The sequence below is a fragment of the Macaca nemestrina genome, chromosome 10 (assembly GCF_043159975.1).
Source record: "Macaca nemestrina isolate mMacNem1 chromosome 10, mMacNem.hap1, whole genome shotgun sequence".
Taxonomy (NCBI): Eukaryota; Metazoa; Chordata; class Mammalia; order Primates; family Cercopithecidae; genus Macaca; species Macaca nemestrina.
In genome coordinates, this window is record NC_092134.1 from 93,220,851 (window position 1) to 93,247,573 (window position 26,723).

The following is a 26,723-nucleotide window of genomic DNA, read 5'->3' on the forward strand; positions in this document are numbered from 1 at the left end:
TGTGCCTTCACAGCCTGACCTGGGGACTCTGGCATGAGCCTGAGAAACCCCAAAACAAGAAAACAACCATAGATGGCTAGGAAATGTAAATTCCCTAATGGAACTTCATGAGTCTTATCTTTACCCCCAATATTTCCCTATGCTGAAGCAATGGATAGAAGTCATTAATGAGAACCCAGTGGAGTTAAACAGATTTAACTACTGACAGACACTCATTTAACCCTAAGAAAGGCAAAGAAGAATGAGGTAGGAATTGATGTGTGGACGCTACAGTCAGTTCCACAGAAGGGATCTTAGTTTTCCAGCCTTAGGTTCTTGTAGCTACCTACTAAATATTTACATACCTGTGTTTGAACTTCCAGAAATAATAATGCTAGAGGCTACCTCAGTGGTGCCTGTAATAAGAGGGAAGGACACAACGCCTTTCCCATCATCGGAAATGTATGGCTTTTCCACATAACCTGGTTTCTCTGAAGCAACAGAAAACAATTTAACAAGTTTTCTTGCACTAAATGCTAAGCCTAGCATGTTTTCCAATTGACTCTTTCATAATTGTATGTTCAAGGGAAATATGGGAAAGTCACAATTGCCTCATATATCTCATTTCTCTAGATCTAGAATCATCCAGACTTCAATTACTAAATTTGAGAATGTGTTTCTTATACGCACATGATTTACCTCCAGTAAAAATTTTCTACAGTAAATGTAAGAAAAGGGACAAGTACTCCATAGAAAGAAAACCAGAAAACAAAGTGTGTGTAAACTTGTGATCAAAGATTAAATATCTAAATCAAAGCCTTAATCAGCACAATTACCTGCATCTATTGAATAATCTCTTAATCAGCAAAATTACCTGCATCCATTATAGTAATCTCACCTTCTTGGCTGCTGGTGACTCCTGTTGATCCTGGGGTATTGCCTGACAAGACCAAGGGAGTAAAGAAAGGATGTGTCTAGATAATTATTAATACATCTACAATATATCTTGGAAAAATCAGATAATTGGTCTAGGTTGGCCTCACGATCTCTTATTAAAGGGAAAGCAACCACCTTCCAGCCACATTCATTTTCATTCAAAATCTGTATGTAGCAAACTCAAATGGAAAAATCATGGAGAATCTAAAATGTGAAAAAACTCACCTGATGAAATTTCTGCTTCAGTGGTTCCAACATAACCTTTAAAAGTTGTGGCCTCTGTAAGAGCAACTTAAGAAAAGTGGAAAAGATGGAGAGTTTGTCAACATGAAAATGATATGGCAATAGATGATGTTGTTATGAGATAATTTACTAGTTTTATTAATGTTTTTAATTTTTGTGCATACATAGTAGATATATATACTTATGGGGTACATGAGATGTTTTGATACAGGCACGCAATGTGAAATAAGAACATCATTAAGAATGGGGTATCCATCCATTGAGCTACAAACAATCCAATTACACTGCTAACTGAGAGCCATTTAAAGGAGAATTCCTTTCACTACTTGACTTACCTGTTCTGAAACCTCCAGGTAAGGCTGTTGTCCCAGAGCCTGTCACAGTGTAGCCTTGGATGAGAGGGAGAAGGAAGAGGAGGTAATATGAGCAGAGTCTGATAGGATAGAAATCATGGTTTAGAACAAATCCATGTGTTTCTGTGAGACAATGCATTCCTTCTCCAGGATTCCTTTCCCAAGAGGTAAACTAAACATGGTTTTCCCCGTTTTATAGTGTTCATTTTGGTTAGCTTCAGTCCTCTGGGATCTTTCTTTTCCAAGTTAGCATCATGAACGAGGGCCTTTCCCATCCTCACCTTTTTCAATTCCCCATGCTCACCTGTTTTACTTTCAGTAGGTTGGCTTCTCCCTGAAATTATGTTGGTGATCCCTAAAGGTTAAAAAATGAAAAAGATTGAGAATCTTAATATTTTAATTCTTTCAAGAGAGTTTCCCCCCTTCTACTTTCTACTTTCAAAGTTTCGTAACTATGAGGCTAGGTTCTCTGAAAAAATGAAATATTAAAAAATATGTCCCCCGCAAATTCTGGCTGATCCTGTTTGAGATTCTGAATCCCAAAATTAGAGGCAATATGGTCTCCTGGTATAACATGGTGTATCCCAGTAGTTCAGTACACAGTGCTAAGTCAAACACATTGGAAATTGCTAAACCAGAACTCCTCTCCTTTTCAGGCTCTTTGCCTATGTCCACCCTTTATGTCCTGGAGAGCCCAAGGAACTCTTTGTCTGTTTTCTCTTCTCCCTGTATGTAAATAACATACAGTGGGTTATTTAGGGCTAATATAACCCTAAATAACTCATCAGTACCCATAGTTTCAAATATTATTTGTAAGCAAATGACTGACAAATCTCTATCCCAGTACAGGCTTCTCGTCTGGGCCCCAGTCACCTTCATCAACTCTTCTGGACATCACTACCTGGAAACCTCAGAGTAATTTGAATTCAAATGATCAAAATCAGACCTTACTGTATCACTTATCAAATATTTTTATTTCCTCTAGTATATTCACAAACTTGGTAGATGGCACCATCACCTATCCACCCAAGCACTCAAATCATGAACTAGAAGTCAGCTAAATTTATTCCTCTCCTTTATCTCCTCAGCCACACTTGTTGATTCTAACTGGCTAACATATTGTACACTCTTTCTGCCTCTGTATCCCCTTATGACTAGCTTATTTCAGTCCCTAACCATCTGTCATTTCCAAGAGATTTCAAACTATACAACATACCTCCACCCTTACTCTTACTCTCTTTCATATCAATCTTCTACCTGTGAGTAATTAATATTCCCAAAAAATACAACCTGGGCATGATAATTAACCTATTTTAAAATCCCTTCTCATTGCCCATGAATCAACGTTTTAATTTTTGGTGTTATAATTGAGCCCAATATTATAATAGTCTCATAGAATATAGAATTGATGAGTGATTTTTTTCTTCATTTCATGATATTTCTGTCCCAACTTTGTAATCTAGAAGCTCCAAAAACTTCTCAACATTCCCTCTTTCAATGCTCTCTCAACATCTGGGTTGCGTTCCACAAGTATATTGTATTATTGTATTATAGTTCCCTGAAAATTCCATACTGTTTTACATCCCCCAGACATTTCAATAGAAAAGAGAAAATATTCTTTTCCATCATCATTTTTTCAAGTAAACAAAAGACGCCCAAGATGCCTTAAGTTTATTTCAGTCATCTTTTATTTATCCAGCCTGGAAATCTTGGTTAGTGGTGGCTTTATTTGATATGACAGTAGTATGAGCAAAGACAAGTGTGGAAATATTTTACCTAAAACGATTCCTGTCCCCATTTAGGTATCTACTTCTGAGAAGCTATGTCCTAACAATGATGTTCCTAATTAAATCTTTAGTCCAGGGTATTCGACAGCATTAATATGACCACCTTCAACGGACTTCAATAAGTCTTCAAATGAAAAGTTTTATCATCTCCTGTCAGGGCCTAAATTTCACTAGTAATTAATGAAATCCTCTGTAATTAATTTCTAGTAGTGGTATTATTTAGTAATTAAGTTGTAGTTCCTGGTAGTAGAGGAAAAAGTTGAGATGACTTAAGTTTGAAATCTGGAAAATATTTCATGTTTTAGTAGAAGACATATTCTCAAAGAAGATGGCCTTTTGCCTGAGGTACTCATAGACAGCTTTCTTTTGTAACTTTGACTAATCCCTGTTGAAATTTCCAGCAAGTGTGATGAAAGAAGATATTCCAGGGGATTTGAAATGAAAATGAAATTGAGGGAAAGATAGTAAAACAGAGAGAGAGAGAGAGAGAGAGAGACCATAGTAATGACTTTTTTTTTTAACCCAGAGAATAGCATAGACTTGGAAAAATACGCATTTCTTATAAGCCATCCAAGGGCTTCTCTATGCAAAGAAAAACAAAAACCACATTTTCTCCTAGGCTTTCTCATCTCCCAAAACCAACTGGGCAAAACTGTCATTCTGGAGCCCCTTTGCTGTGGTTAAATACTTTGGAAAGCAGTGCTTTTCCTTTGCTCATCAGTTTTACTTCCTGTGGTGTGGCTCACTCATGTTTCAATAGGGACTTCTTGGAAGTGTGGGGTGATTTTTTTAAATTAAATTTATTGGAACCTTATTCATGAGGATAAACCCATGAGAATAGGTTTAATACGCAATAGAAGTCCAAGATGGGCAAATTAAACATCTTTGCTAACCAAGATATGGCGTTTTCTAGGCTCCTGAAAACTCCAACTGACCATATGAAGGCAAGATGGATAAAGGATTCAGAATAACACATCATTCTTAGTTTCATAAATATCACATCTAAAAAGCTGGTGTGGAGTGGCAAATTGGAATAAAACAAAAACAAACAAACAAAAAACAAGACCCATCCATCTGCTGTCTTCAAGAGCTCCATCTCACATGTAATTATACCCACAGAGTTAAAATAAAGAAACAAGGATCTATGATGCAAAAGGAAAACAAAAAAGATCAGAAGTTGCTATTCTTAGATAAAACAGACTTTAAACCAACAACAGCAAAAAAGGACAAAGAAGGGCATTACATAGTGATAAAGTGTTCAATTCAAGAAGACAAATTAACTATTCTAGACATATATGCACTCAGCATTGGGATATCCAGATTCATAATGCAAGTACTTCTAGACCTGCAAAAAGACAGCTGCACAGTAATAGTGGGGGACTCCAACACCCTACTGATGCATTAGGTAGATCATCAGGGCAGAAAATGAACAAAGAAATTCTTGTGCTCACTTCAGCAGCACATATACTAAAATTGGAATGATACAGAGAATATTAACATGGCCCTGCTTTAAGGATGACACAAAAATTCATGAGGCATTTCATATTTTTCAAAGATACAGCATACCAGAATCTCTGGGTCACAACTAAAGCAGTGTTAAGAGGGAAGTTTATAGCGCCAAATGCCCGCATTAAACTGTTAGAAAGATCTCAAAGTAACAATGTAACATCACACCTACAGGTACTAGAGAAACAAAACCAAAGCAACCTCAAAACTAGCAGAAAACAAGAAACAACAAAAATCACAGCTGAACTGAAAAAAAAAAATTAAGATGTGAAAAACCATACAAAATATCAATGAATCTAGCAGTTTGTTTCTTGAAAGAATAAATAAAATTGATAGACCACCATCTAGACTAATAAAGAGGATCCAAATAAACGCAATCAGAAATGACAAAGGAAATATTACCAGACTCCATAGGATTACAAAAAAAAAAAAAAAAAAAAAAAAAACCTCCCAGAAACTACCACAAATGCATCTATGCACACAAACTAGAAAACCTGGAAGAAATGAATTCTTGGAAACATATAACCTCCCAAGATTGAACCAGGAAGAAATTAAATTCCTAGACAGACCAATAAAGCGTTCTGAAATTGAATCAGCAATCAAAAGCCTACCAACCAGAAAAAGCCCAGGACCAGACAGATTCACAGATACATACTACCAGATGAATAAAGAAGAGCTGGTACCATTCCTAATGAAACTATTCCAAAAAATTTAGAAGGAGAAATTCCTCCCTAACTCACTCTATGAAGCCAGCATCATTCTGATACCAAAACCTAATGGAGACACGACAAAAAAAGAAAATTTCAACACAATAATCTTGATGAACATAGATGCAAAAATTCTCAACAAAATACTAGCCAACTAAATCCAGCAGCATATCAAAAAGTTAATGCACCATGATCAAGTAGGCTTTATCCCTGGGATGCAAGTTTGGGTCAACATACACAAATGTATGTACCAATAAATGTGATTTACCATATAAAGCTAAAAACAAAAACCACATGATCATCTCAATAGATGCAGAAAAGGCTTTTGATAATATTGAATATCCCTTTATGTTAAATACTCATGAAACACTAGGTATTGAAGGAATATACCTCCAAATAATAAGAGTCATCTATGACAAATCCGCAGTCAACATCATACTGAATTGGCAAAAGTTGGAAGCATTCCCCTTGAGAACTGGAACAAGACAAGGATGCCAACTCTCCCCACTCATATTCAACACAGTACTAGAAGTCCTAGCCAGAGCAATCAGACCAGAGAAATAAATAAAAGGCATCTGAATAGGAAGGAAATAAGTCAAACTGTCTTTGTTGGCAGAAGATATTATTCTATACCTAGAAAACCCCATAGTCTCTGCCCAAAAACCTAGATCTGATCAACAACTTTAGCAAAGTTTCAAGACACAAAATAAGTGTGCAAAAATTAGTACCATTTTTATACATCAACAACATCAAGGCTGAGAGCCAAATCAAAAAAGACAATCCTATTCACAATAGCCACAAAAAATAAAATACCTAGGAAAACAGCTAACCAGGGAGGCAAAAGAGCCCTACAATAAGAACTACAAAACACTGCTGAAAGAAATCAGAGATGATACAAACAGAAAAACATTTTATGCTCATGGATAGGAAGAATTAATATTATCAAAATGGCCACACTGCCCAAAGCAATTTACAGATTCAATGCTATTTAAATCTACCAATGACATTCTTCACAAAATTAGAAAAAAAAAATCTATTGTAAAATTCATATGGAACCAAAAAGGAGCTTAACTAAGGAAATCCCAAGCAAAAACAGCAAAACTAGAGGTATAACATTACCCAACTTCAAACTATATTACAATGCTACAGTAACCAAAACAGCATGGTATTGGTACAAAAACAGACACACAGACCAATGGAACAGAATACAGAGCCCAGATATTATGTTATACGCCTACAACCATCTGATCTTTGACAAAGCCAACAAAAACAAGCAATGAGGAAATGGCTCCCTATTCAATAAATGGTGCTGGCATAACTGGCTAGCCATGCAGGAGATTGAAGCTGAACCCCTTTCCTTACACCATATAAAAAAATCAACTCAAGATAGATTAAAGGCTTTAATGCAAAACCTAAAATTATGAAAACCCTGGAATATAATCTAGGAAATGTCATTTTGGATATAGGCCCTGGCAGAGATTTCATAACAAAGATGCCAAATACAATTGCAACAAAAACAAAACTTGACAAATGGAACCTAATTCAACTAAAGAATTTCTGCACAGCAAAAGAAACTATCAACAGGTTAACAGACAACCTACAGAATGGAAGAAAATATTTGCAAACTATGCATCTGACAAAGATCTAATATCCAGAACCTACAAGGAATGTAAACAAATTAACCAGCAAAAAACAACCCTATTAAAAAGTGGCCAAAGTACACAAACAGCTATTTTTCATAAGGCATACACACATATGACAAGCATATGAGAACATTCACATTACTAATCATTAGAGAAGTGCAAATCAAAACCACAATGAAATACCATCTCACACCAGTCAGAATGGCTATTATGAAAAAGTCAAAAACAAAACAAAACAAACAAACAAAAAAAACAGATGCTGGTAAAGCTGCAGAGGAAAGGGAATTGATCGTTGATGTGGATGTAAATTAATCCAGCCACTATGGAAAGCAGTCTGGAGATTTCTCAAAGAACTTAAAACAGAATCACCAATTGACCCAGCAATCCCATTAGTGGGTATCTATCCAAAAGAAAACAAATCGTTCTACCAAAAAGACACATTCATTTGCACATTCATCGCAGGATTATTCACAATAGCAGAGACATGGAATCGACCTAGGTTCCCATCAATGATGGACTGGATTTTAAAAATGTAGTGTATACACACCATGGAACATTATACAACCATAAGAAAGAACAAAATTATGTCCTTTGCAGCAACACAGATGGAGCTAGAATGCAGCTGGAGGCCATTATCCTATGTGAATTAATGCAGGAACAGAAAAACAAATACTGCATGTTCTTACAAGTGGGAGCTAAACACTGGATACTCATGGATATACGGATAGCAACAATAGACACTGGGGACCACTATAAAGGGGAAGAAGAAGGGGGCGTTGAAAAATTGACTATTGGGTACTCTGCTCAGTACCTGGATGACGGGATCATTCATACTCCAAACCTAAGCATCATGCAATACGCTCAGGACATGTAACAAACCTACACATGTACCCCCCCGCCGAATCTAAAATAAAAGTTGAAAAAATTTAAAATATAAAAAAAAGACTAGTGTATGGAGAAAATCCATGTGAAGAGCAAGGTCCCAAGCTTGATTTACCTGACATGTCTCTTCAAGTGAAATACAAAATCCTGTTTCAGCTCATCTTCCCATTCATGCATCACTACCACAAACTCAAGCAAAGAATTGTTGAGAACCCAAAACAAACCACTCACCAGTTGCCATTCCAACTCCAGTGGCAACTCCAATGCCTGTAGAAGTCGTAGCCTCTGAGAAGAAATAGGAGAAAGTGGTATAGAATGCAGACATTTGGAAAAACGAGTAACAGTCTTACTTTATGTAATATCCCTGTGGGAGCCATCAGGTCCCCAGAAGTTCACATAGGCAGGTTTCTTCAACTCTTTTATGACTCACTTGTGTTGGAACTCCCAGATACAATGGTTGTGCCAGTAGTTATCCCAGTGGTAACTGCAATCACAAGAGGAGAGAATCAATTTATGAATTCCTTTTCATCTAAAATTAGGATTTGGTTTAGAAAAAAATAATAGGTTTCTCAAGTGAACTAAAAGGTTTATATCAGGAACTTTTTTGCCTTAAGTGATATATTAGGCATGTTCTCAGGATGTCATTGTATTGCAAATAAGCAGCAATTCACAAGGAGTAAACTATTTATATACCAGTAATTTGTATACAATGATTGAGGAAAACATCCACTAAGTTCATTATAGCCAATTTGATTTAGTTTAAGATGAAAAGAAAAAAATAATTATTTGATTGCTAGTGCCCACCTATTTTACTTCCAGCCTCAGTGGTTCCACCATTGCCCAAAGAAGTTGTGGCTTCTAAGTGAAGGGAGAAAAGAAGTAAATTCAGAAGAATCCTATAACTGAGAAAATCCCGTGGTATTCCCATGGTACGGTAGAGAGTGTGTATGTTTCTGGGGAGGGACTCAGTCATATTCCATGACTAAAACCCCTCATTCCCTATTAGGTTACCTGTGTTGGAACTTCCAGATGCAACTGTTGTGCCAGAGACTATACCAGTGGTACCTAAAGCAGGGAGAGGGAAAGAGAGACCCCAAATTGTGATGCATTTACCATCCCAAGAAGAACATGGACGCCAATGACTGTCTATGACTTGAAAGCAGCAGAAAGCTTGTGCTATCCTGTCATCATGAAGTGTGTTCTCCATTTTTAAATTCAGAGTCACAGTAAACACATTAGTTTGTAGTCCAGCCTTGATTATTTGGCTCCTTAGAGTTTAATGTCAGAGGTTTCAGGGTATTTTTCACGCTTATCTATTTCACTTCCAGGGTTTGACCTCTCAGATGTGCCACTGGTAGCTTCTAGTGACAAGAAATGAAAACAATATTTGTGTAAAGGTATTCAACTGCATTCAATAAACTTATAACATCCAAATTCCAAAATATGAAAGATCTAAACCTCTAGAGTAACTTCTATCACCTCTGCTGCCTTAAATAGAACAATACGGATTTATATTTCCTCTGTATGTACTGGGTAATAGCTTAAATGTTAAAAGGGGAATCTTTCTGGACTCTGAGCCTCTTTTTCTATAATTGTAGTATAAGGTTTGGCCCCAGGAGAAATGATATGATTTTTATAAATACAAGCTTTGTTTAACAAATATCTCTATGAAAAGGCAAAAGCCCAATGTAGATTTGTAGAAACTCAAGAGTTGCCAATTCTTTGGCCAGGCGCAGTGGCTCACACTTGTTATCCCAGCACATTGGGAGGCCAAGAAAGGCAGATCACTTGAGGCCAGGAGTTCAAGACCAGCCTGGCCAACATGGTGAAACCCCATATCTACTAAAAATACAAAAAAAAAAAAAAAAGATAGCTTGGTGTGGTGGTGCACACCTGTAATCCCAGCTACTTGAGTGGCTGAGGTAAGAGAATTGCTTGAACCCTGGAGGTGGAATTTGCAGTAGGCTGAGGTCATACCACTGCACTCCAGCCTGGGCTGGAGACTATCTCAAGAGTGAGACTATCTCAAGAAAAAAATAATATATACATTTGTCATTTTTTCTCATTTCTCATTTTTTCTCATGTATATTAATATATGTGTGTATATATATATTTATTTGTGTGTGTGTGTGTGTGTGTATTTGCCAATTCCACTTTCATTGATTATGCTTCCTTCCATGGAAGTTATATCTTCTGAGAATAAAAAGGAAGAAAGTAGTGAGGGCTAACAGAAAATCATCAAAAGACATAATGTGCCATTGCTGCAGAGTTAGCACCCAACCAAAAAAAAAAAAAAAACCCAACAGTATCTGTTTCCTCATTGACTCACCTGTGTTGACACTGCTAGGTGAGATGGTGTTGCCAGAGACCACTGCAGTAGTACCTAAAAACAAAATGGAAGGGTACCACTATATCAATTGTTTTCTTATAATAAAAGCCCATTCTATAATAGAATGAAGCAACGACAGAATTCTTTATTATGCAAGAAAAAAACATTTTCAGGGACAGCTTGTTCCAAAGTTATTTTGTATTTTGCAAATGTAATGCTCCATTCTCACTATAAACTTGGTGGGGGAAGGGTGCAATGTGAGGTAGTGGTGGAGTCTCAATGAGAACGTCTCTTTTTCTGGACTCAATGTCAGGAAAACAAAGGTACTTTACTTACCTAGTGGAATGCTAGTGACTTGGCTACCTGATACCCCTAGAAAAAGGAACAAAGCAGGACTGATTACCTGTTGAATTTTCATTTGGGTAAAATATTGGTATCGTAGAAATTGTAGTAGTCTAAAAGAGTTGAGATGTGACAAAAGAGTGTAGCGGTATAGTGTAGTGGTGATTTAGTATCACGGTTAAGAGGATGGATTTTGAAGCCAGAGTGCCTGAGTTGAAATCTGTTGTTTGCTCGCTGTGTGATCTTCATTCAGTTAGTGAATATCTTTGAGCCATAGGTTTTTCTCATCTGGAAAGTCTGTGAGAACAATAGTGCTTACCTCACAATTTGGGATGAGGGATAAAAGCAATAATAATGAGAAAAACGTGGAGTAGTGCTTGGAACATAGTTCATGCTAGAAAGTGTTAACTACTATGGCTATTATTTTAAGTGAAAAGTGGACAGGTTAGGAAGCTCGTGTGCTCACCTGTATTCATTCCACTTCCTGTGGTCTCAGTGCCTCTAAAGGACGTCATAGCTTCTTAGAGAGGAAAGGTAGGAAAATATGAAGTGAGAGGAATTAGCATTGTGAGGAAAGTGAAGGATGCACTGTTCTTGATAACAGTGCCATGGGAGGCACTTTACTAGTAAATCATTCTGTGGAGTCTCACCAGCTGGCTGGCTCACCCGTGTTTGAACTCCCAGGTTTAGATGTGTTGCCAGAAGCTACCCTAGTCTTTCTCTGTCACCCAGGCTGGAGTGCAATGGCACAATCTCTCACTGTAACCTCCGCCTCCCAGGTTCAAGTGATCCTCCTGCCTCAGCCTCCTGAGTAGCTGGGATTACAGGCTCATGCCACCACACCTGGCTAATTTTTGTATTTTTAGTAGAGAAGAGGTTTCACCATGTTGGCCAGGCTGGTCTCAAACTACTGACCTCAGGTGATCCACCCACCTCGGCCTCCCAAAGTGCTGGGACTACAGGTGTGAGCCATCGTGCCTGGCCTGTGTTTTCTCATGCATAGTTTTATTCTCAAATCAAAAAAAGATACAAATTCCTCAAAAGAGGACTCCATTTGTCTGGAATTCAATGGCAGTAAGAAAAGTGGCCCTCTTTCCTGCCATTTTTACCTATTGTGCTTCCAGTTCCTTGGTTTGCTGACCCTCTAGTGGTAGCTCTTAAAAGGATAAAAATAGAAAAACTTTGGAATATAAATGTAGACTAGAGTTATAGGGATAACTACGGTACATTTCAGTCATTATTGTGCTCAAGGAAAAATATATCGTTCGAGGCAAATCTGTGTGCATTTTGGCCTTCTGTTGACCTGAAATAGAATCCTCTGAGCCAGTAATTCATTTTTCTGATATACCTAAAATGGAGATAACTAAAATGGAAAAAGAAAACTTTTCATACAATTATCACTTTCACTCTCATTTGCAGAGACTTATATATGTGAGGCTTGGCCCTGGAAATGGAAGGAAATTTGCCCAAGTTAATTCAAAATTAAGTAACAAAACGCTGATCTTAGATGAGAGTTCCTCAAAAGCTCCTCCTTGAAAAACTATCCTATTAAGAAGCAAAGTATAATTGTAATTTATTATCACTCAAAAGTCATACATGCATGCACAAATACACACCATTAATTCTCACCTGTCTTCCATCCCACTACAGTGGTTCTATGGACTCCTGTGGAAGTTGTGGCTTCTGGAAGAAAAAGAGAAGCAACGAGTAAAGGATGAGGACTTAGAAGGATGGGGAAATATACTGTGATGCTCTTATAGAAGAAGAGCAATGTGAAAGACATTTTTGCCATCTTATTTCCAGAAAGGGAGCTTTCTTCTCAGCTTGTTAGCCTACCTGTACTGGAACTTCCAGGTGCAACAGCCGTGCTCAAGGCCACACCAGTAGTGCCTGAAATGAGAAGGTTATGGTGTTATAAAGAATCTTTTGCAGGCCGGGCGCGGTGGCTCAAGCCTGTAATCCCAGCACTTTGGGAGGCCGAGACGGGCGGATCACGAGGTCAGGAGATCGAGACCATCCTGGCTAACACAGTGAAACCCCGTCTCTACTAAAAAAATACAAAAAACTAGCCGGGCGTGGTGGCGGGCGCCTGTAGTCCCAGCTACTCGGGAGGCTGAGGCAGGAGAATGGCGGGAACCCGGGAGGCAGAGCTTGCAGTGAGCTGAGATCCGGCCACTGCACTCCAGCCTGGGCGGCAGAGCGAGACTCCGTCTCAAAAAAAAAAAAAAATTTATTATCAAGCCTGTAATCCCAGCACTTTGGGAGGCCGCCAGACACGGCGGCTCACGCCTGTAATCCAGCACTTGGGAAGGCCGAGACGGGTGGATCACGAGGTCAGGAGATCGAGACTATCCTGGCTAACATGGTGAAACCCCGTCTCTACTAAAAATACAAAAAACTAGCCGGGCGTGGTGGCGGGCACCTGTAGTCTCAGCTACTTGGGAGGCTGAGGCGGGAGAATGGCGTGAACCCGGGAGGCGGAGCTTGCAGTGAGCCGAGATCACGGCCACTGCACTCCAGCCTGGGAGACACAGCGAGACTCCGTCTCAAAAAAAAAAAAAAAAAAAAAAAAGAATCTTTTGCAAGGAGGCAGTCTAGGTATAAACTAAATCTGTATTTCCAGGGCCATATCACTCATATTGTACACTGGCCAGCTCCAGGAGGCACCATTCACACAGCCTGCTTTGTCTATGTGGCAGTCCTTTGAGCATGTTCTTCCACTGGCCTTTTTGTTCCTGGATTGAATTATATATTTTTCCTATATTTTAATTATTTCATTCATTCAATAAATATTTATTGGGCCCTGTTTAGTACTAGGGATCATTGAACAGAGACTTTTTTCTCAAGAAGCCTACCTTTTAGTAGGCTTTCCAAGCATATATAATATAAAACCCTCAAATGTGAGACAAAAGAATTTCTTTAACATATTTGCCTGTTTTACTTCCAGTGACTTGATTGTCTGATGCATCAGAGGTGGTTCCTGATGACTGAAAGTAGGAAAAACGATTCTGAGTATGTTTTGACCTATAATCAATCACTGAGGCAACCCTTCAGCAACTTAATACTTAAATCTCAGGATGGAGAGCAAACCATTTCTGAATTCATTTTAGTCATCTGTTCACCTGAGACAGACCTTCTGGGCCAGTCTTGACTCCTGCTGATTCTGTAGTAATATCTATAATATCCACTGGGTTAATTGTCCAGGGAATTACTGCTCCTGCTACCCTCTCCAGAAATCTATGTCCTAAGGCCAGGCATTGGAAAAGGCTGGCTCAGAAGTCAGCTCAGGGGTTTGGATGGGAGGACCTGCCCTCCCTATACGATAATCTTTCAGATCCAGAGGCAAACTCATGATACTACTTAATGGCCATGCTAACCTTTGAGACCCCTAGTTCTCAGTGATTTCACAACAGTGACTCTGATTACTTCTAAGGAAGCTTTGGCCTCTGCAAGAGGAAATGAAGCAGAAAGGATGTTTGGGGTTACATATTCCTCCTTGAAATTAAACAAGTGATGACTGCCATTGAAAATATTCACTTACCTATAACAGAACTTCCAGGTGCAACAGTTGTGTGAGAGATGATGCCACTGGAACCTGGAATCACTAAGAGAAGGAAACTTACATCATTTCCTTTACATTAACAGAAGGGCTAAGAAGAAAAACATATGTTTTTTGTTAACTCAGAGGACGTATTCCATTATTCCTCATACACCTTTCAACAAGGATACTTCATTCAAAAAAAAAAAAAAAAAGCCAAGGCTAAGGACTCACATTAGAAGTATCCTTATTATCTGAATACTGGTAAATATCAGGAAGATATTTATACTTTCCCATGCTCACCTGTTTGACTGCTGGAGAGTTGGCTCCCCAGTGCAGTGGTCATGGATCCTGTAAAAGAGAAAAGAGAGAGAACATTCTGCTATCTATAAATGTAAAAATTTTGGTAAAACACTAATATTCTGAAATTTGGGGGCTTGGACAAAGATTTCCATAGGAAATCACTCTGTATTTATTTCAATCAATTTGAATTGTTAGAACTATTTTACAAACTTCCCATTTTCACCTGAGACTGTTACTGCTTCAGTGATTTTAGAGAAAGTTATAGCCTCTGAGAAAAAGGGAAAAAGAATAGCGGTGAGGTCAAAGATTTGAAGAATCTGAGAACTCATGGTAGGATCACCCAGGCAGAGACACCTCATTGAGGAGCCCTTCCCAAGCAGTGGTTTCTCCCAGCCTGGTGCTTTACCTGAGTTGGAGCTCCCAGGGGTGACTGTTGTCCCAGAGGGCACTCCAGCTGTGCCTAGGAAGGAAAGAAATAAAAAAGATCAACAGATTGACACATTTGTAACCCTTAGAAGAATGTGGCCAGCATCACGTCTACCTGGACCTTGGAGCAGCAAAAGATGCTTCCTGGACCTATAACTGACAGGAGGTGGTATTTTCTATGTTTACCGTGTGCCTTTGTAAGGCCAAGGTTAATGCAGTGGCTAATGTGCCTGCTCTGATTATTTTTGCCAAGATTGAAAGTCATATCAAAGACGTTCTCCAAGTTTACCTGTCTTACTTCCTGGTGTTCTGGTGGTGGCTCCTAATGAAAAGGAAAAGAGAGAGGAAGAAGGAGGAGGAGGAAGAAGAGGAAGAAAAGGGAGAAAAGAAAGAAGAAAGGAAAGTTTGAATTTTTATCCCTGAACTAAAATGTGAAATCTTAATGATTTCTCTGCTGAATACAAGTCAGTACTGTAATGATACACACACTGAGTTATTTTCAAAGGAAAAACCTTTTCAGAGCCAGAGCTACTGTAACTCTCCTCTCTAGAGGCCTCGAACCCTGAGGCTAGTCCTAGAGAAGAAAAAGCCTTTTGGAAATTTGGGCCCAAGTTGTTCCAAATCTGAAAGGAAATCTTGGTTGCTTTGAAATAGCTTCAAAAGGAAAGGAAAAACTCTATTCCACATTAAAGAGATTATTTGCATAATCTATTCAACCCTTCTATAATTTACAATTATTCCAAAATAAGTTCATTGAAAAAAATGTTTCCTCTAACAAATTTATCAAAATACAACAGTAAATAATGAAACCCCCATAATCTTCACCTGATTTTATTTCTGCTCCAGTGGTGCTACTTCCTCCTAGGAAAATTGTGGTCTCTTAAAGATGGAAAGAAAACTAAAATTAATTGAGTGCTAAGAAAAAGGGATGAGCTAAGCTGATATCATTACATGAGAGAAGCCCAGTTCAAAATGTCTTGCCACCTACTAAGTTAGAAAAGAAAGTTTCCTGACTGTAAAGGTGATGTAAACCTTCAATTCACAGGGGTATTTTTTTAAAATGGGGAATGAAAGAATTTTAACTCATATGGTTATTAGACTTTAGGTAGTTCTTAATTGGAATACGATATATAAACCTCTTAATAAAAATGGTTATAGAAAGGAACTCATCAATGATAGATAAGCTCACTACTATTATCATCATTTTCATTGATTTAAGTATTAGAATTTCCTTTTTTTAAAATTATACTTTAAGTTCTAGGGTACATGTGCACAACGTGCAGGTTTGTTACATATGTATACATGTGCCATGTTGGTGTGCTGCACCCATTGACTTGTCATTTACATTAGGTATATCACCTAATGCTATCCCTCCCCCCCTACCCCCACCCCATGACAGGCCCTGGTGTGTGATGTTCCCCACCCTGTGTCCAAGTGTTCTCGCTGTTCAATTCCCACCTATGAGTGAGAAACATGCGGTGTTTGGTTTTTTTGTCCTTGCAATAGTTTGCTGAGAATGATGGTTTCCAGCTTCATCTATGTCCTTACAAAGGACATGAACTCATCCTTTTGTATGACTGCATAGTATTCCACGGTGTATATGTGCCACATTTTCTTAATCCAGTCTATCATTGATGGACACTGGGGTTGGTTCCAAGTCTTTGCTATTGTGAATAGTGGTACAATAAACATACATGTGCATGTGTCTTTAGAGCAGCATGATTTATAATCCTTTGGGTATATCCCCAGTAATGGGATGGCTGGGTCAAATCGTATTTCTAGTTCTAGATCCTTGAGGAATTGCCACACTGTCTTCCACAATGGTTGAACTAGTTTACAGTCCCACCAACAGTGTAAAAGTGTTCCTATTTCTCCACAACCTCTCCAGCACCTGTTGTTTCCTGACTTTTTAATGATTGCCATTCTAACTGGTGTGAGATGGTATCTCATTGTGGTTTTGATTTTCATTTCTCTGATGGCGAGTGATGACGAACATTTTTTCATGTGTCTGTTGGGTGTATAAATGTCTTCTTTTGAGAAGTGTCTGTTCATATCCTTTGCCCACTTTGGGATGGGGTTGTTTGATTTTTTTCGTGTAAATTTGTTTGAGTTTCTGTAGATTCTGGATATTAGCCTTTTGTCAGATGAGTAGATTGCAAAAATTTTCTCCCATTCTGTAGGCTGCCTGTTCACTCTGATGGTAGTTTCTTTTGCTGTGCAGAAGCTCTTTAGTTTAATTAGATCCCATTTGTCAATTTTGGCTTTTGTTGCCATTGCTTTTGGTGTTTTAGACATGAAGTCCTTGCCCATGCCTATGTCCTGAATGGTATTACCTAGGTTTTCTTCTAGGGTTTTTATGGTTTTAGATCTAACATTTAAGTCTTTACTCCATCTTGAATTATTTTTTTGTCTAAGGTATAAGGAAGGGATCCAGTTTTAGCTTTCTATATATGGTTAGCCAGTTTTCCCAGCACCATTTATTAAATAGGGAATTCTTTCCCCATTTCTTGTTTTCATCAAGTCTATCAAAGATCAGATGGTTGTTGATGTGTGATATTATTTCTGAGGGCTCTGTTCTGTTCCATTGGTCTATATCTCTGTTTTGGTACCAGTACCATGTGCAAGAATTTTGCCAGAGGGAGTGGGGACAATCTCAGGGCTGGCCACAAATTGCCTTTGCTTGGATGTCCTCTCTTCAAAAAAAACAAAAAAAATTGCCAGCACCTACCACATTGGAACTTGGAATTAGAAAGTGACAGGATTCATTATCTTTATTCTTTGCCCAAAATAAGAAAGAAAATGGCTTAGGATGAAGGTGAGGAAACTGTGTTTTCTCAATGTGCCCACAAGCTCTTTTTTAGATGTTTCTAGACCCAGGAGTTGAATCTGTATATGTCTTCCATGCACCATTTCTATCTCAGAAAACTTAATGACAAAATTTCATTATCTCAATTACTTCCTTTAGATATCAATGAGAGAAAGAAAGACATTTCTCTCCAATCACCCAACTGATTCTCTGTGCCTCAGCTCCATGGTGAAGTCTCCCTGAAGCAGAGGAAAGGACGATGAAGGAGGCTGAGTGTCACATTTGGTAATTAGGTAAAATCCTGCCAATATGATAATGCTTGTTCTGATAATACTCTTCACAGGAAGTACAAACATTAGATGTGATTCAGGCAACGTTGTCTACTGAGAAGCAGGTCGTGCTTCATCAGGGCTCACCTGCAGTGGGTCCAGTGCCAGTCACTCTGCTTGCTCCCGGAGAAGTTGTAGCTGCTGAGAGAGTGAAAAAAGTATGGAAAACATTCTGGGATTTAGAAAGGGAATGGTCCACTTTTGCACAGAGGCAGCAAAAGGAAAGACACATTATTGTAGAAAGCATCCAAGAAATGGCTTTGTGCCAAATTGTGTACTTACCTGTGCTGAAACTTCCAGGAGCAACTGTTGTGCCAGGTGCCACCCCAGAGGTGCCTGAAACACAAAGGGATTGAGGTGACCATGATGAGTGAGTAAGTCAAATGAACACCTGACTCTAAAAGGTATATACTATATTTATTTTCTATACGAGAAGTCATTTTCCCTGAGGATATGGCAGTTAGTGAACTAGATGCATTTGCTGGTTGTCAGTGCTTCACAACTAGAGCAGATAGACAGTGTCCTCAGCTTCAGGCACTTTTGGAGTTTGATAAGAGGGAAACTAGATGGATTTCCCCAATGCTTACCTGCTTGCTTTCCTGGTGCTGCAGTGATGCCTGCTGTGAGATAGAAAGGAGGGGGGAAATGTTTTAAATGTGCTGAAACCATCAGATGTAGGAGAAGATAAAAAGCAAGAAAATGTGTAAGCATGCACACACATATAAGCGCATGCGTCCTGGGTCCATGAGGCTCTTTTGTATTTCACACACTTTCATGGAAAACTTTCTGAATTCCACCTCAAGTGCTAGTGACAGTTGTAACATGAATGGAGAAATTCCATTCCATCCTTAGACATAAAGCTGTCAGTCTCCATTCTAGAATTATTATAATTCAAAAAAAATTGTATCTCTACCAGCAAAACTATCTTGAATCATTTCCAGCATCCCTAAATAAAACACAGACTCTCTCATGCAAAGCTTAAGAAACCTAATACTTATGATGCCAAATCAGGGGCTGTTTCTTCTCACCGGTTTTGAATCCAGTTCCAGAAGTACCAGTCTCTTCAATGGAAGTTGTGGCCTCTGAGGGAAGAAAGAGAGTGGTAAAGTCTATGAATGTGGAATACTGGGAGAGGATACTCGGGTGAGATTTTATCATAGCAGCCCTAAAATACATAGAATGACATTTGACATTAAGTACAACACATTAGAACTTCCAGATATAATGGTCATTCTAGAAGATTCTCCCGTGATACCTGAAATGGAAAAAGAAAATGGAAATGGAATAATAGAGCATTGTCTCCCAAATTAAGCTTGGAAGGATCAACATGGCAACCCTAAAGCACTGAAGCCCTTTCCTGAGAACATTCTATTTCTATAATGAATGGAAAATGAACAACTTCCTAGCACTTCATTTTCCAGGCCAACCAGAGATGAATGTGTTGCTACTGGGTTTCTCTTTCACTATGTCACAAGGGTAGAATAGAGTTTAAATCACCCTAATCTGTTTGCCTTCTAGGAGCATATCCCCCTTGTATGACAGAGGTGCCTACAGAGGAAACAAAGCATAATTTTATCTTTATAAGTAGAACTCTTTGATACAACTTGGGGCGTTTTATAATCAGTTGTCTTCATGAAGCTTTCTGGTGAGGGGAGAGAGGAAACAAACATCTTGTAAAAGTAAATGAGAAAAATGACAGAAAGTGTCAAGCTGCGGGTGGAAAAGTACACTGGGAAAACAAGGACTGGAAGTTCTGGAAGGTTGGAATACATGCAATAGACTCTCAAGCCTCCTATCAGAAAAAAATGTCTCCATAAGCCAGGATACTGGAGATAGCCTGGCTGAGCCCTTTGGGGTCATGGAATCACAAGCAAAATCACGGGCCAGGTAGATATGACATAATATGGCCCCAGAGAAAATCCCCCTCCCTCAAAAACCTTCATGTTATTGTTCACTGCAGCCACCCAAATAGAGAGATGAGAGCAGGCCTCAGCCTGACAAGCTCACCTGGTGGGCCTGCTCGGGTGGTCCGGTTGCCTCCTGAGAAAGTTGTGACCTCTGAGAGAGAAAGGAATTGGAGGTATAATGACTACACATGACATTCTGTGGCTCTCAGAGACTAGACTGCTCAGCAGGTCGTGATTAGAATTCCTGACCTGTTTGGGCACTTCCAGTTTCCAGAGTTTTGCCAGAGATGCCCTCAGTAGTACCTGAAATAAGAAAAGATTATGTGGTCAGTTGGTCAATTTGTCCTCCTTAATGATATGAGAATAAGCTATTAAAGGAAAAAGAAAATACTTATTTGCATTAATATACTAAAAATTTATTTTTCTGGATTTTGTATTTTAGGAGTTAATCCATTTACTGCCCATGGAACATACAGTTTCCTCAGCAAGTTTACAAACATCACAACTGAGGCCCTTTTTTAAGCTTTAGACACAGGAAGATAGATTTGGGCTCAAGTCACCTCTATAACTATCAGGGAATGGGTCCCATGATGCCCTGATCAAGTGCCTTTAAGCCCAAGGCAGATATAAGGAGGGAAAGTTGAAATTTATGAACCATATTTAATGATGTTAAATGTTGAACACCTGCTGAATTTGTGTCTAATATGCCAGATACAGGAATCAATGAGTTCTGCTATATTTCTAGCAACACATGGGAAACTTACAAATTACACTTAGTTCCTTAGGAGAGCTCACCTGTGACTATTTCAGCACTTGTTATTCCACTTTCTCCTACAGAGGTTGTGGTCTCTGAAAAAGATGGAAAAAGAATAGCAGTGAGGGCAAAGATTAGAAGAATCTGAGAAAAGTATGGTAGAATTGCCCAGGCAGACACCCCACTGAGGAGCCCTTTCCAAGCAGTGGTTCCTCCCAGCCTGGTGCTTTACCTGAGTTGGAGCTCCCAGGGGCAGCTGTTGTAGCAGAGGGCACTCCAGCTGTGCCTAGGTAGGAAAAAAGAGAAAGATGGGCACTCTTTTGTAATGCTTAGAAGAATGTGGTATAAGCAACATGCCTGTCTTTGACTTTGGAGCAGGAAAAGACACTTCCTGGACCTATAACTGACAGGAGGACAGACATGTTTTGTGTTTTCTGTGTGCCTTTGCAAGGCCAAGGATAATATGACTGCCCTGATGACTTATTTTTGCCAATGTTGAAGGTCATATAAAAGGCATTTGTGAAATCTACCTGTCTTACTTCCTGGTGCTCCAGTGGTGGCTCCTAACGAAAAGATAAAAAAGAAGAAGAAGGATGAGAAGGAAAGAAAGAGAAAGGAGAAAAAAAGAAAATTTTGAATTTTTATCTCTGAAGTGAAGTATGACAACCTAATGGTTTCTATGCTGAATACAAGTCAATACTATGATGATAAACAGACTATGCTCTTCTCAAAGGGAAATAATTGCAGAGCTGAAGCTACTGCAACTGTCCTCTCCAGAGGCCTAGAACCCTGAAGTTAGTCTCTAAGAAGGGAAAGCCTTCAGGAAATTTGGGCCCACATGTTTACAAATCCAGATCTAAGAAGAAATTCTGTTTCCCCTGAAATATTACAGCCTTAAAAGAAATTTAGAACTGCACTCCACATTAAAGTTATTCTTTGCATCATCAATGCAAATTTTCTGTAACTTAAAAACTCATTGTTAAAAAATGTTTCCTCTAAGAAATCTATCAAAATACAACAATAAATAATGAATACTACAACATATTTACCTGATTTTATTTCAGTTCTAGTGGTGCCAATTCCACCTAGGGAAGTTGTAGTCTCTTAAAGATGGAAAGAAAACCAAAATTAATTGAGTATTAAGGAAGAGGGATGAGCTAAGTGGATGTCAAGACATGCAATAAGCCTAAATCAAAATATCTTGTCACCTACTATTAAGTCACAAGAGAAATCTTTCTGACTGTAAACGTGATGGAAACCTTCAATATCCAAGTATAATTGTTAAATGGTGAGGTAAAACATTTTCAAATCATATTGTTCTTAATTGAAATGTAAGTGTTTCTTAATTGGAATAAGTTATTTAAACTTAATTTCAAAAGGTATACGGTCAGAACTCATAAATGATTGATATGCTTATTACTATTATCATCACTATTTATTGCTTTAAATATTAGATTTTTCACGTGCAAGAAGTTTGCCAATGGCTGCCACATTGAAAGTTGGAATTAGAAAGTGATAGGAATCAAAATCTGAATTCTTTACCCGTAATAAGAATGAACATGTCATATCATGAAGGTGTGGGAACTATGTGTTTTCTCAAAGTGCCAAGAAGCTCTTTTCAGTGGTTTCTAGAACCAAGATTTAACCTACGTATGTTTTCCGTGCACCATTTCTGTCTCACAGAAAATTTAATGACAAAACTTTCCATAACTCAATTATTTCCTCTAGATATCAATGAGAGAAAATAAAAACATGTCTCTCCAATCACACAACTGATTCTCAGTGCCTTAGCTTCATGGTGAAGTCTCCTTGGAACAGAAGAAAGAAAAATAAAGGAATTTGAGTGTCGGGCCTTTAGTCATTTAGGTAATATCCTGACTATCTGGTAATCCATGTTCAGAAAAGACTCTTTACACGAAGTACAAATACTGCATGTGATTGAGGCAATGTCTACTGAGAAGGAGGTAGTGGATTGTCCGTGCTTACTCGAAGTGGTTCTAACCCCAGTCATTCCACTTGCTCCAGGAGAAGGTGTGGCTGCTGGCAGAGGAAGGACATGAATAGAAAAGATTCAGAGGGCATGGAATGGAATGGTGATGCTTCTGCATTGAAACACTCAAAGACATTATGGCAAGCACCCATGAAGGGATTCCCCATCACACAGTGGACTCACCTGTGCTGAAACTTCCAGGGGCAACTGTTGTGCCAGGCGCCACCACAGAGGTGCCTGAAACACAAAGGGATTGAGGGGACCATAGTGATTCAGTAAGTTCTAGGAAGGCCCAAATCTTAAAGGGATATGCTGTATTGATGTATTTATTTATTTCCTACAACATACATCTCTCTCTGAGCATGAGACTGATGGTGAACAATATATATTTGCCTGCTTTCAAAAATTCATAACCAAAGCACATAGAAAATGTTTCCAACTTCAAGCACAACTACAAAGTTGATAAAAGGGAAACTAGATGCATTTTCTCGATGCTCACCTGCTTGCCTCCCTGGGACCGAAGTGATGCCTACTGTGAGGTACGTAAGAAGAAAGAAAAAAGATTTAAATGTGTTGAAACTTCAGATGTTGGAGAAAATTTTGGGAAAGCCAATTGTAAGATACATACACACATATGCATGCATGCACCCTGGTTCCATGGGGCTCTTTCCTACCTCACACACATTCACACATGTACACACAGAAAACTATCTGGCTTCCAGCTCAAATGCTGGTGGTAATAGTAACACAATGGGAAAACCCTTCCCATCCTCAGCCTCAATAGAGGGAGACTCAATTTTACAATAAGTAGCCTTTCAAAAAAGATTTCTCCCTAGTAACAAACCTATATTGAATCACTTGTAGTGCCTATAAAAACCACAAACACCCTCAAGGAAAGTTAAAAGACCTAATCTAGATGACCCCAAATTATGCGCTTTTTAGTCTCACCAGTTTTGAATACAGTTCTGGAAGGACCAGTCTCTTCAATGGAAGTTGTGGGCTCTGAGGAAAGAAATAGAGTAGGGAAGTCTGTGAATTTGGAATACTGAGAGGAGATACTGGGGCGTTATTTTATCACAGCAACCCTAAAAGAGATATCATTACATCTGACGTTAAATATGAGGCACTTTATTCTTGTTAAGCTATGTGTGTTAGAACTCCCAGATATAATGGTTGTTCCAGAAGATTCTCCTAAAAAGAAAAAGGGGTAAATGCAGCAATATTTTCTTCCCATTTATGCTTGGAAGCATCAATGTGGCCCTAAAGCACTGGAAGCCCTTTCCTGAGGATACTCTGTCTCTACAGTGAATGGAAAATGAACAACTTCTAGCACTTCATTTTCCTTGGCCAAACTGAGATGGATGTGTTACTGCTGGGTTTCCCTTTTACTATAAGGCAAAGGTAGACAAGGGTTTAAATCACCCTGACCTGTTTCCCTTCCAGGGACATATCCTTCTGATGTGCCAGAAGTGCCTACAGGAGCAATACAGCATGGTTTTAACCTTAAGCAGGACTCTTTGATACAGGTAGGGGCATTTAAATAATCATTGACTTCACAAAGTTTTCTCATGAGGGGAGAGAGAAAAATCAACATCATGTATAGCTAAATGAGAAAAAGGATAGAAAGTGTCCAGCTGTGGGTGGAAAGGTAAATTGGGTAAAGGACAGCTGGACATCCTGGAAGGATGGGATAAGTGTAATAGACTCCCAAGCCTCTTCATATCAGAAAAAAATGTCTCCATAAGTCAAGATACTGAAGACAGCCTGGCTGAGCCATCTGAGATCATGGAATCACAAGCAGAATAACCGACCACATATAGGACACAATATGGCCCCAGAGAAAATCCCCCTCCCTCAAAAGCCTTCACATTATTTGTTCCCTGTATCCACCCAGAGAGAGAGATGATGAGAGCCTCAGGCCTCAGCCTAACAAACTCACCTCCTGATGGTCCTGCTCGGGTGGTTCCGCTGCCTCCTGAGAAAGTTGTGGCCTCTGAGAAAGAAAGGAATTGGATGTATGAAGACTGCACAGGACATTCTGGGGCCCCATAAGCTGTATTGCCCAGGGTGCCATGTTCAGAATTCCTGACCTGTGTGGGTACTTTCAGCTGCCAGAGTTTTGCCCTCAGTAGTACCTGAAATAAGAGAGGATTGTGATTAGTTGGTCAATCTGTTGTCATTAATGAAACGGCTATAGACTCCTATAGAAAAAAACATTTTTTATTAAACACACCAGAAAATTTATTTCTCTAGAGTTTTTGTCTTGTTTTGTTTTGTTTTGTTTTTAAGAGTTAATCCATATACTGCCCATGGAACATATAGTTCCTTTGGCAAGTTTATAGAGAAAGTCCTCTACCATGGAGTTCCTTATTTAGGGTATTATTACAGACAGAGAGATTTGGGCCCACATCACCTCTATAACTGTCAGGGAATGGGCTCCATGATGCCCTGATGAAGAGTCCTTAGACCCACAGCACAAGACATAAGGAGGAAATGTTGATGTGTCTGAACTATATTTATTGATGTTAAATATTGATCATCTGCTAAATGTTTTTCTAATATGCCAAATATGGGAAATTCAGATTTTGCCATATTCTAGCAAGACATGGAAAATCATAGCAATGTATACTTAGTTCCTTAACTGAGCTCACCTGTGGTTATTTCAGCCCTTGTTTTTCCACTTTCTCTTAAAGCAGTCATGGCCTCTGCAAAAGAGGGAAAAAGAATAGCAGTGAGGGCAAAGGTTTGAAGAATCTGAGAAAAGCATGGTAGGATCACCCAGGCAGACACCTCACTGGGGAGCCCTTTCCAAGTACTGGTTCCTCCCAGTCTGGTGCTTTACCTGAGTTAGAGGTTCCAGGGGCAACTGTTGTCACAGAGGGCACTCCAGCTGTGCCTAGATAGGAAAGAAAAGAGAAAGATCAACATAGAGACCCTTTTATGACCCTTGAAAGAATGCGGCTGACAGCATGTCCATCTGTGACTTCAGAGCAGGAAAAGATGCTTCCTGGTCCTATAACTGACAGGAGAGGCATTTTTCATGTGTATTGTGTTCCTTGGCAAGGCCGAGGTTAACACAATGGCTAATATGCTTGTCTTTTTTTTTTTGCCAATGTTGAAGGTCATTTGAAAGGCTTCCCCAAGTTTACCTGTCTTACTTCCTGGTGCTCTGGAGGTGGCTCCTAATGAAAAGAAAAAGAGAAGGAGAAGAAGGAGGAGGAAAGAAAGAGAAATAAGGAAGAAAAAATATTTTTGAATTTTTATCTCCAAACTAAAATGTGGGCATCTTAATGATTTCTACACTGATTTGAAGCTAGTACACTAATGTTATACAGACTATGCTCTTTTCAAAGGGAAAACCATTTCAGAGCCAGAGCTGTTATTGTAACCCTCCTCTGCAGAGTCCTAGACCCCTGAGGTTAGTATCTGAAAAACAAAAAGCCTTTAGGAAATTTGGGCCCACATATTTACAAATCCAAATCCAAGAAGAATCTCTGTTCCCCTTAAAATATTACAGCTTTAAAGGAAATTTAAAACCACTTCCACATTAAGGTGATTTTTGCATTATCAATGCAAATTTTCTGTAACTTAAAATTATTTCAAAATTAAAAGATCATTAAAAATGTTTTTCTCTACAAAATCTATCAAAATACAACAATAAATATAAATACCCTAAAGTCTACCTGATTTTATTTCTGCTCCAGTGGTGCCACCTCCTCCTAGGGAAGTTGTGGTTTCTTAAAGATGAAAAGAAAACTAAAATTAATTCAGTATTAAGGAAGAGGGATGAGCAAGTGGATGTCACTACATGAGATACGCCCAATTCAAAATGTCTTGTTACCTACTATTAAGTCAGAAAAGAAGACCTACTGACTGTAAAAGTGATGGAAACCTTTAATACACACATTTAATTGTTAAAATGGGGAGATAAAACATTTTAACTCACATGGTTCTTAGTTGGAC

The 26,723-nt window shown here is 38.8% G+C and overlaps 1 protein-coding gene and 1 non-coding gene across 2 annotated transcripts in view; one reads left to right on the plus strand and one right to left on the minus strand.

Moving 5' to 3' along the window:
• LOC105470179 (mucin-19) overlaps nucleotides 1–26,723 on the minus strand; it is a 191,360-nt gene that overhangs the window by 11,813 nt on the left and 152,824 nt on the right. Inside the window, exons 134-172 of the mRNA XM_071071871.1 lie at nucleotides 26,444–26,497; nucleotides 25,910–25,942; nucleotides 25,603–25,656; nucleotides 25,412–25,465; nucleotides 24,851–24,895; nucleotides 24,700–24,753; nucleotides 23,709–23,762; nucleotides 23,260–23,292; nucleotides 22,944–22,997; nucleotides 22,757–22,810; nucleotides 21,820–21,873; nucleotides 21,301–21,333; nucleotides 21,003–21,056; nucleotides 20,812–20,865; nucleotides 20,266–20,319; nucleotides 20,117–20,167; nucleotides 19,138–19,191; nucleotides 18,697–18,729; nucleotides 18,392–18,445; nucleotides 18,197–18,250; nucleotides 15,800–15,853; nucleotides 15,264–15,296; nucleotides 14,955–15,008; nucleotides 14,549–14,596; nucleotides 14,249–14,311; nucleotides 12,544–12,597; nucleotides 12,337–12,390; nucleotides 11,174–11,227; nucleotides 10,702–10,737; nucleotides 10,366–10,419; nucleotides 9,350–9,397; nucleotides 9,048–9,101; nucleotides 8,841–8,894; nucleotides 8,467–8,520; nucleotides 8,268–8,321; nucleotides 1,816–1,866; nucleotides 1,494–1,547; nucleotides 1,141–1,206; nucleotides 878–919 (exon numbers count right to left, since the gene is read on the minus strand). Of these exons, the coding sequence (XP_070927972.1) occupies nucleotides 878–919; nucleotides 1,141–1,206; nucleotides 1,494–1,547; nucleotides 1,816–1,866; nucleotides 8,268–8,321; nucleotides 8,467–8,520; nucleotides 8,841–8,894; nucleotides 9,048–9,101; nucleotides 9,350–9,397; nucleotides 10,366–10,419; nucleotides 10,702–10,737; nucleotides 11,174–11,227; nucleotides 12,337–12,390; nucleotides 12,544–12,597; nucleotides 14,249–14,311; nucleotides 14,549–14,596; nucleotides 14,955–15,008; nucleotides 15,264–15,296; nucleotides 15,800–15,853; nucleotides 18,197–18,250; nucleotides 18,392–18,445; nucleotides 18,697–18,729; nucleotides 19,138–19,191; nucleotides 20,117–20,167; nucleotides 20,266–20,319; nucleotides 20,812–20,865; nucleotides 21,003–21,056; nucleotides 21,301–21,333; nucleotides 21,820–21,873; nucleotides 22,757–22,810; nucleotides 22,944–22,997; nucleotides 23,260–23,292; nucleotides 23,709–23,762; nucleotides 24,700–24,753; nucleotides 24,851–24,895; nucleotides 25,412–25,465; nucleotides 25,603–25,656; nucleotides 25,910–25,942; nucleotides 26,444–26,497 (1,965 nt within the window). The remainder of the gene's footprint in view (nucleotides 1–877; nucleotides 920–1,140; nucleotides 1,207–1,493; nucleotides 1,548–1,815; nucleotides 1,867–8,267; nucleotides 8,322–8,466; nucleotides 8,521–8,840; nucleotides 8,895–9,047; nucleotides 9,102–9,349; nucleotides 9,398–10,365; nucleotides 10,420–10,701; nucleotides 10,738–11,173; nucleotides 11,228–12,336; nucleotides 12,391–12,543; nucleotides 12,598–14,248; nucleotides 14,312–14,548; nucleotides 14,597–14,954; nucleotides 15,009–15,263; nucleotides 15,297–15,799; nucleotides 15,854–18,196; nucleotides 18,251–18,391; nucleotides 18,446–18,696; nucleotides 18,730–19,137; nucleotides 19,192–20,116; nucleotides 20,168–20,265; nucleotides 20,320–20,811; nucleotides 20,866–21,002; nucleotides 21,057–21,300; nucleotides 21,334–21,819; nucleotides 21,874–22,756; nucleotides 22,811–22,943; nucleotides 22,998–23,259; nucleotides 23,293–23,708; nucleotides 23,763–24,699; nucleotides 24,754–24,850; nucleotides 24,896–25,411; nucleotides 25,466–25,602; nucleotides 25,657–25,909; nucleotides 25,943–26,443; nucleotides 26,498–26,723) is intronic.
• On the plus strand, nucleotides 4,742–4,848 carry LOC112424668 (U6 spliceosomal RNA). Its single transcript, XR_003015507.1, has one exon. It is a non-coding gene; the product is annotated as a U6 spliceosomal RNA (small nuclear RNA).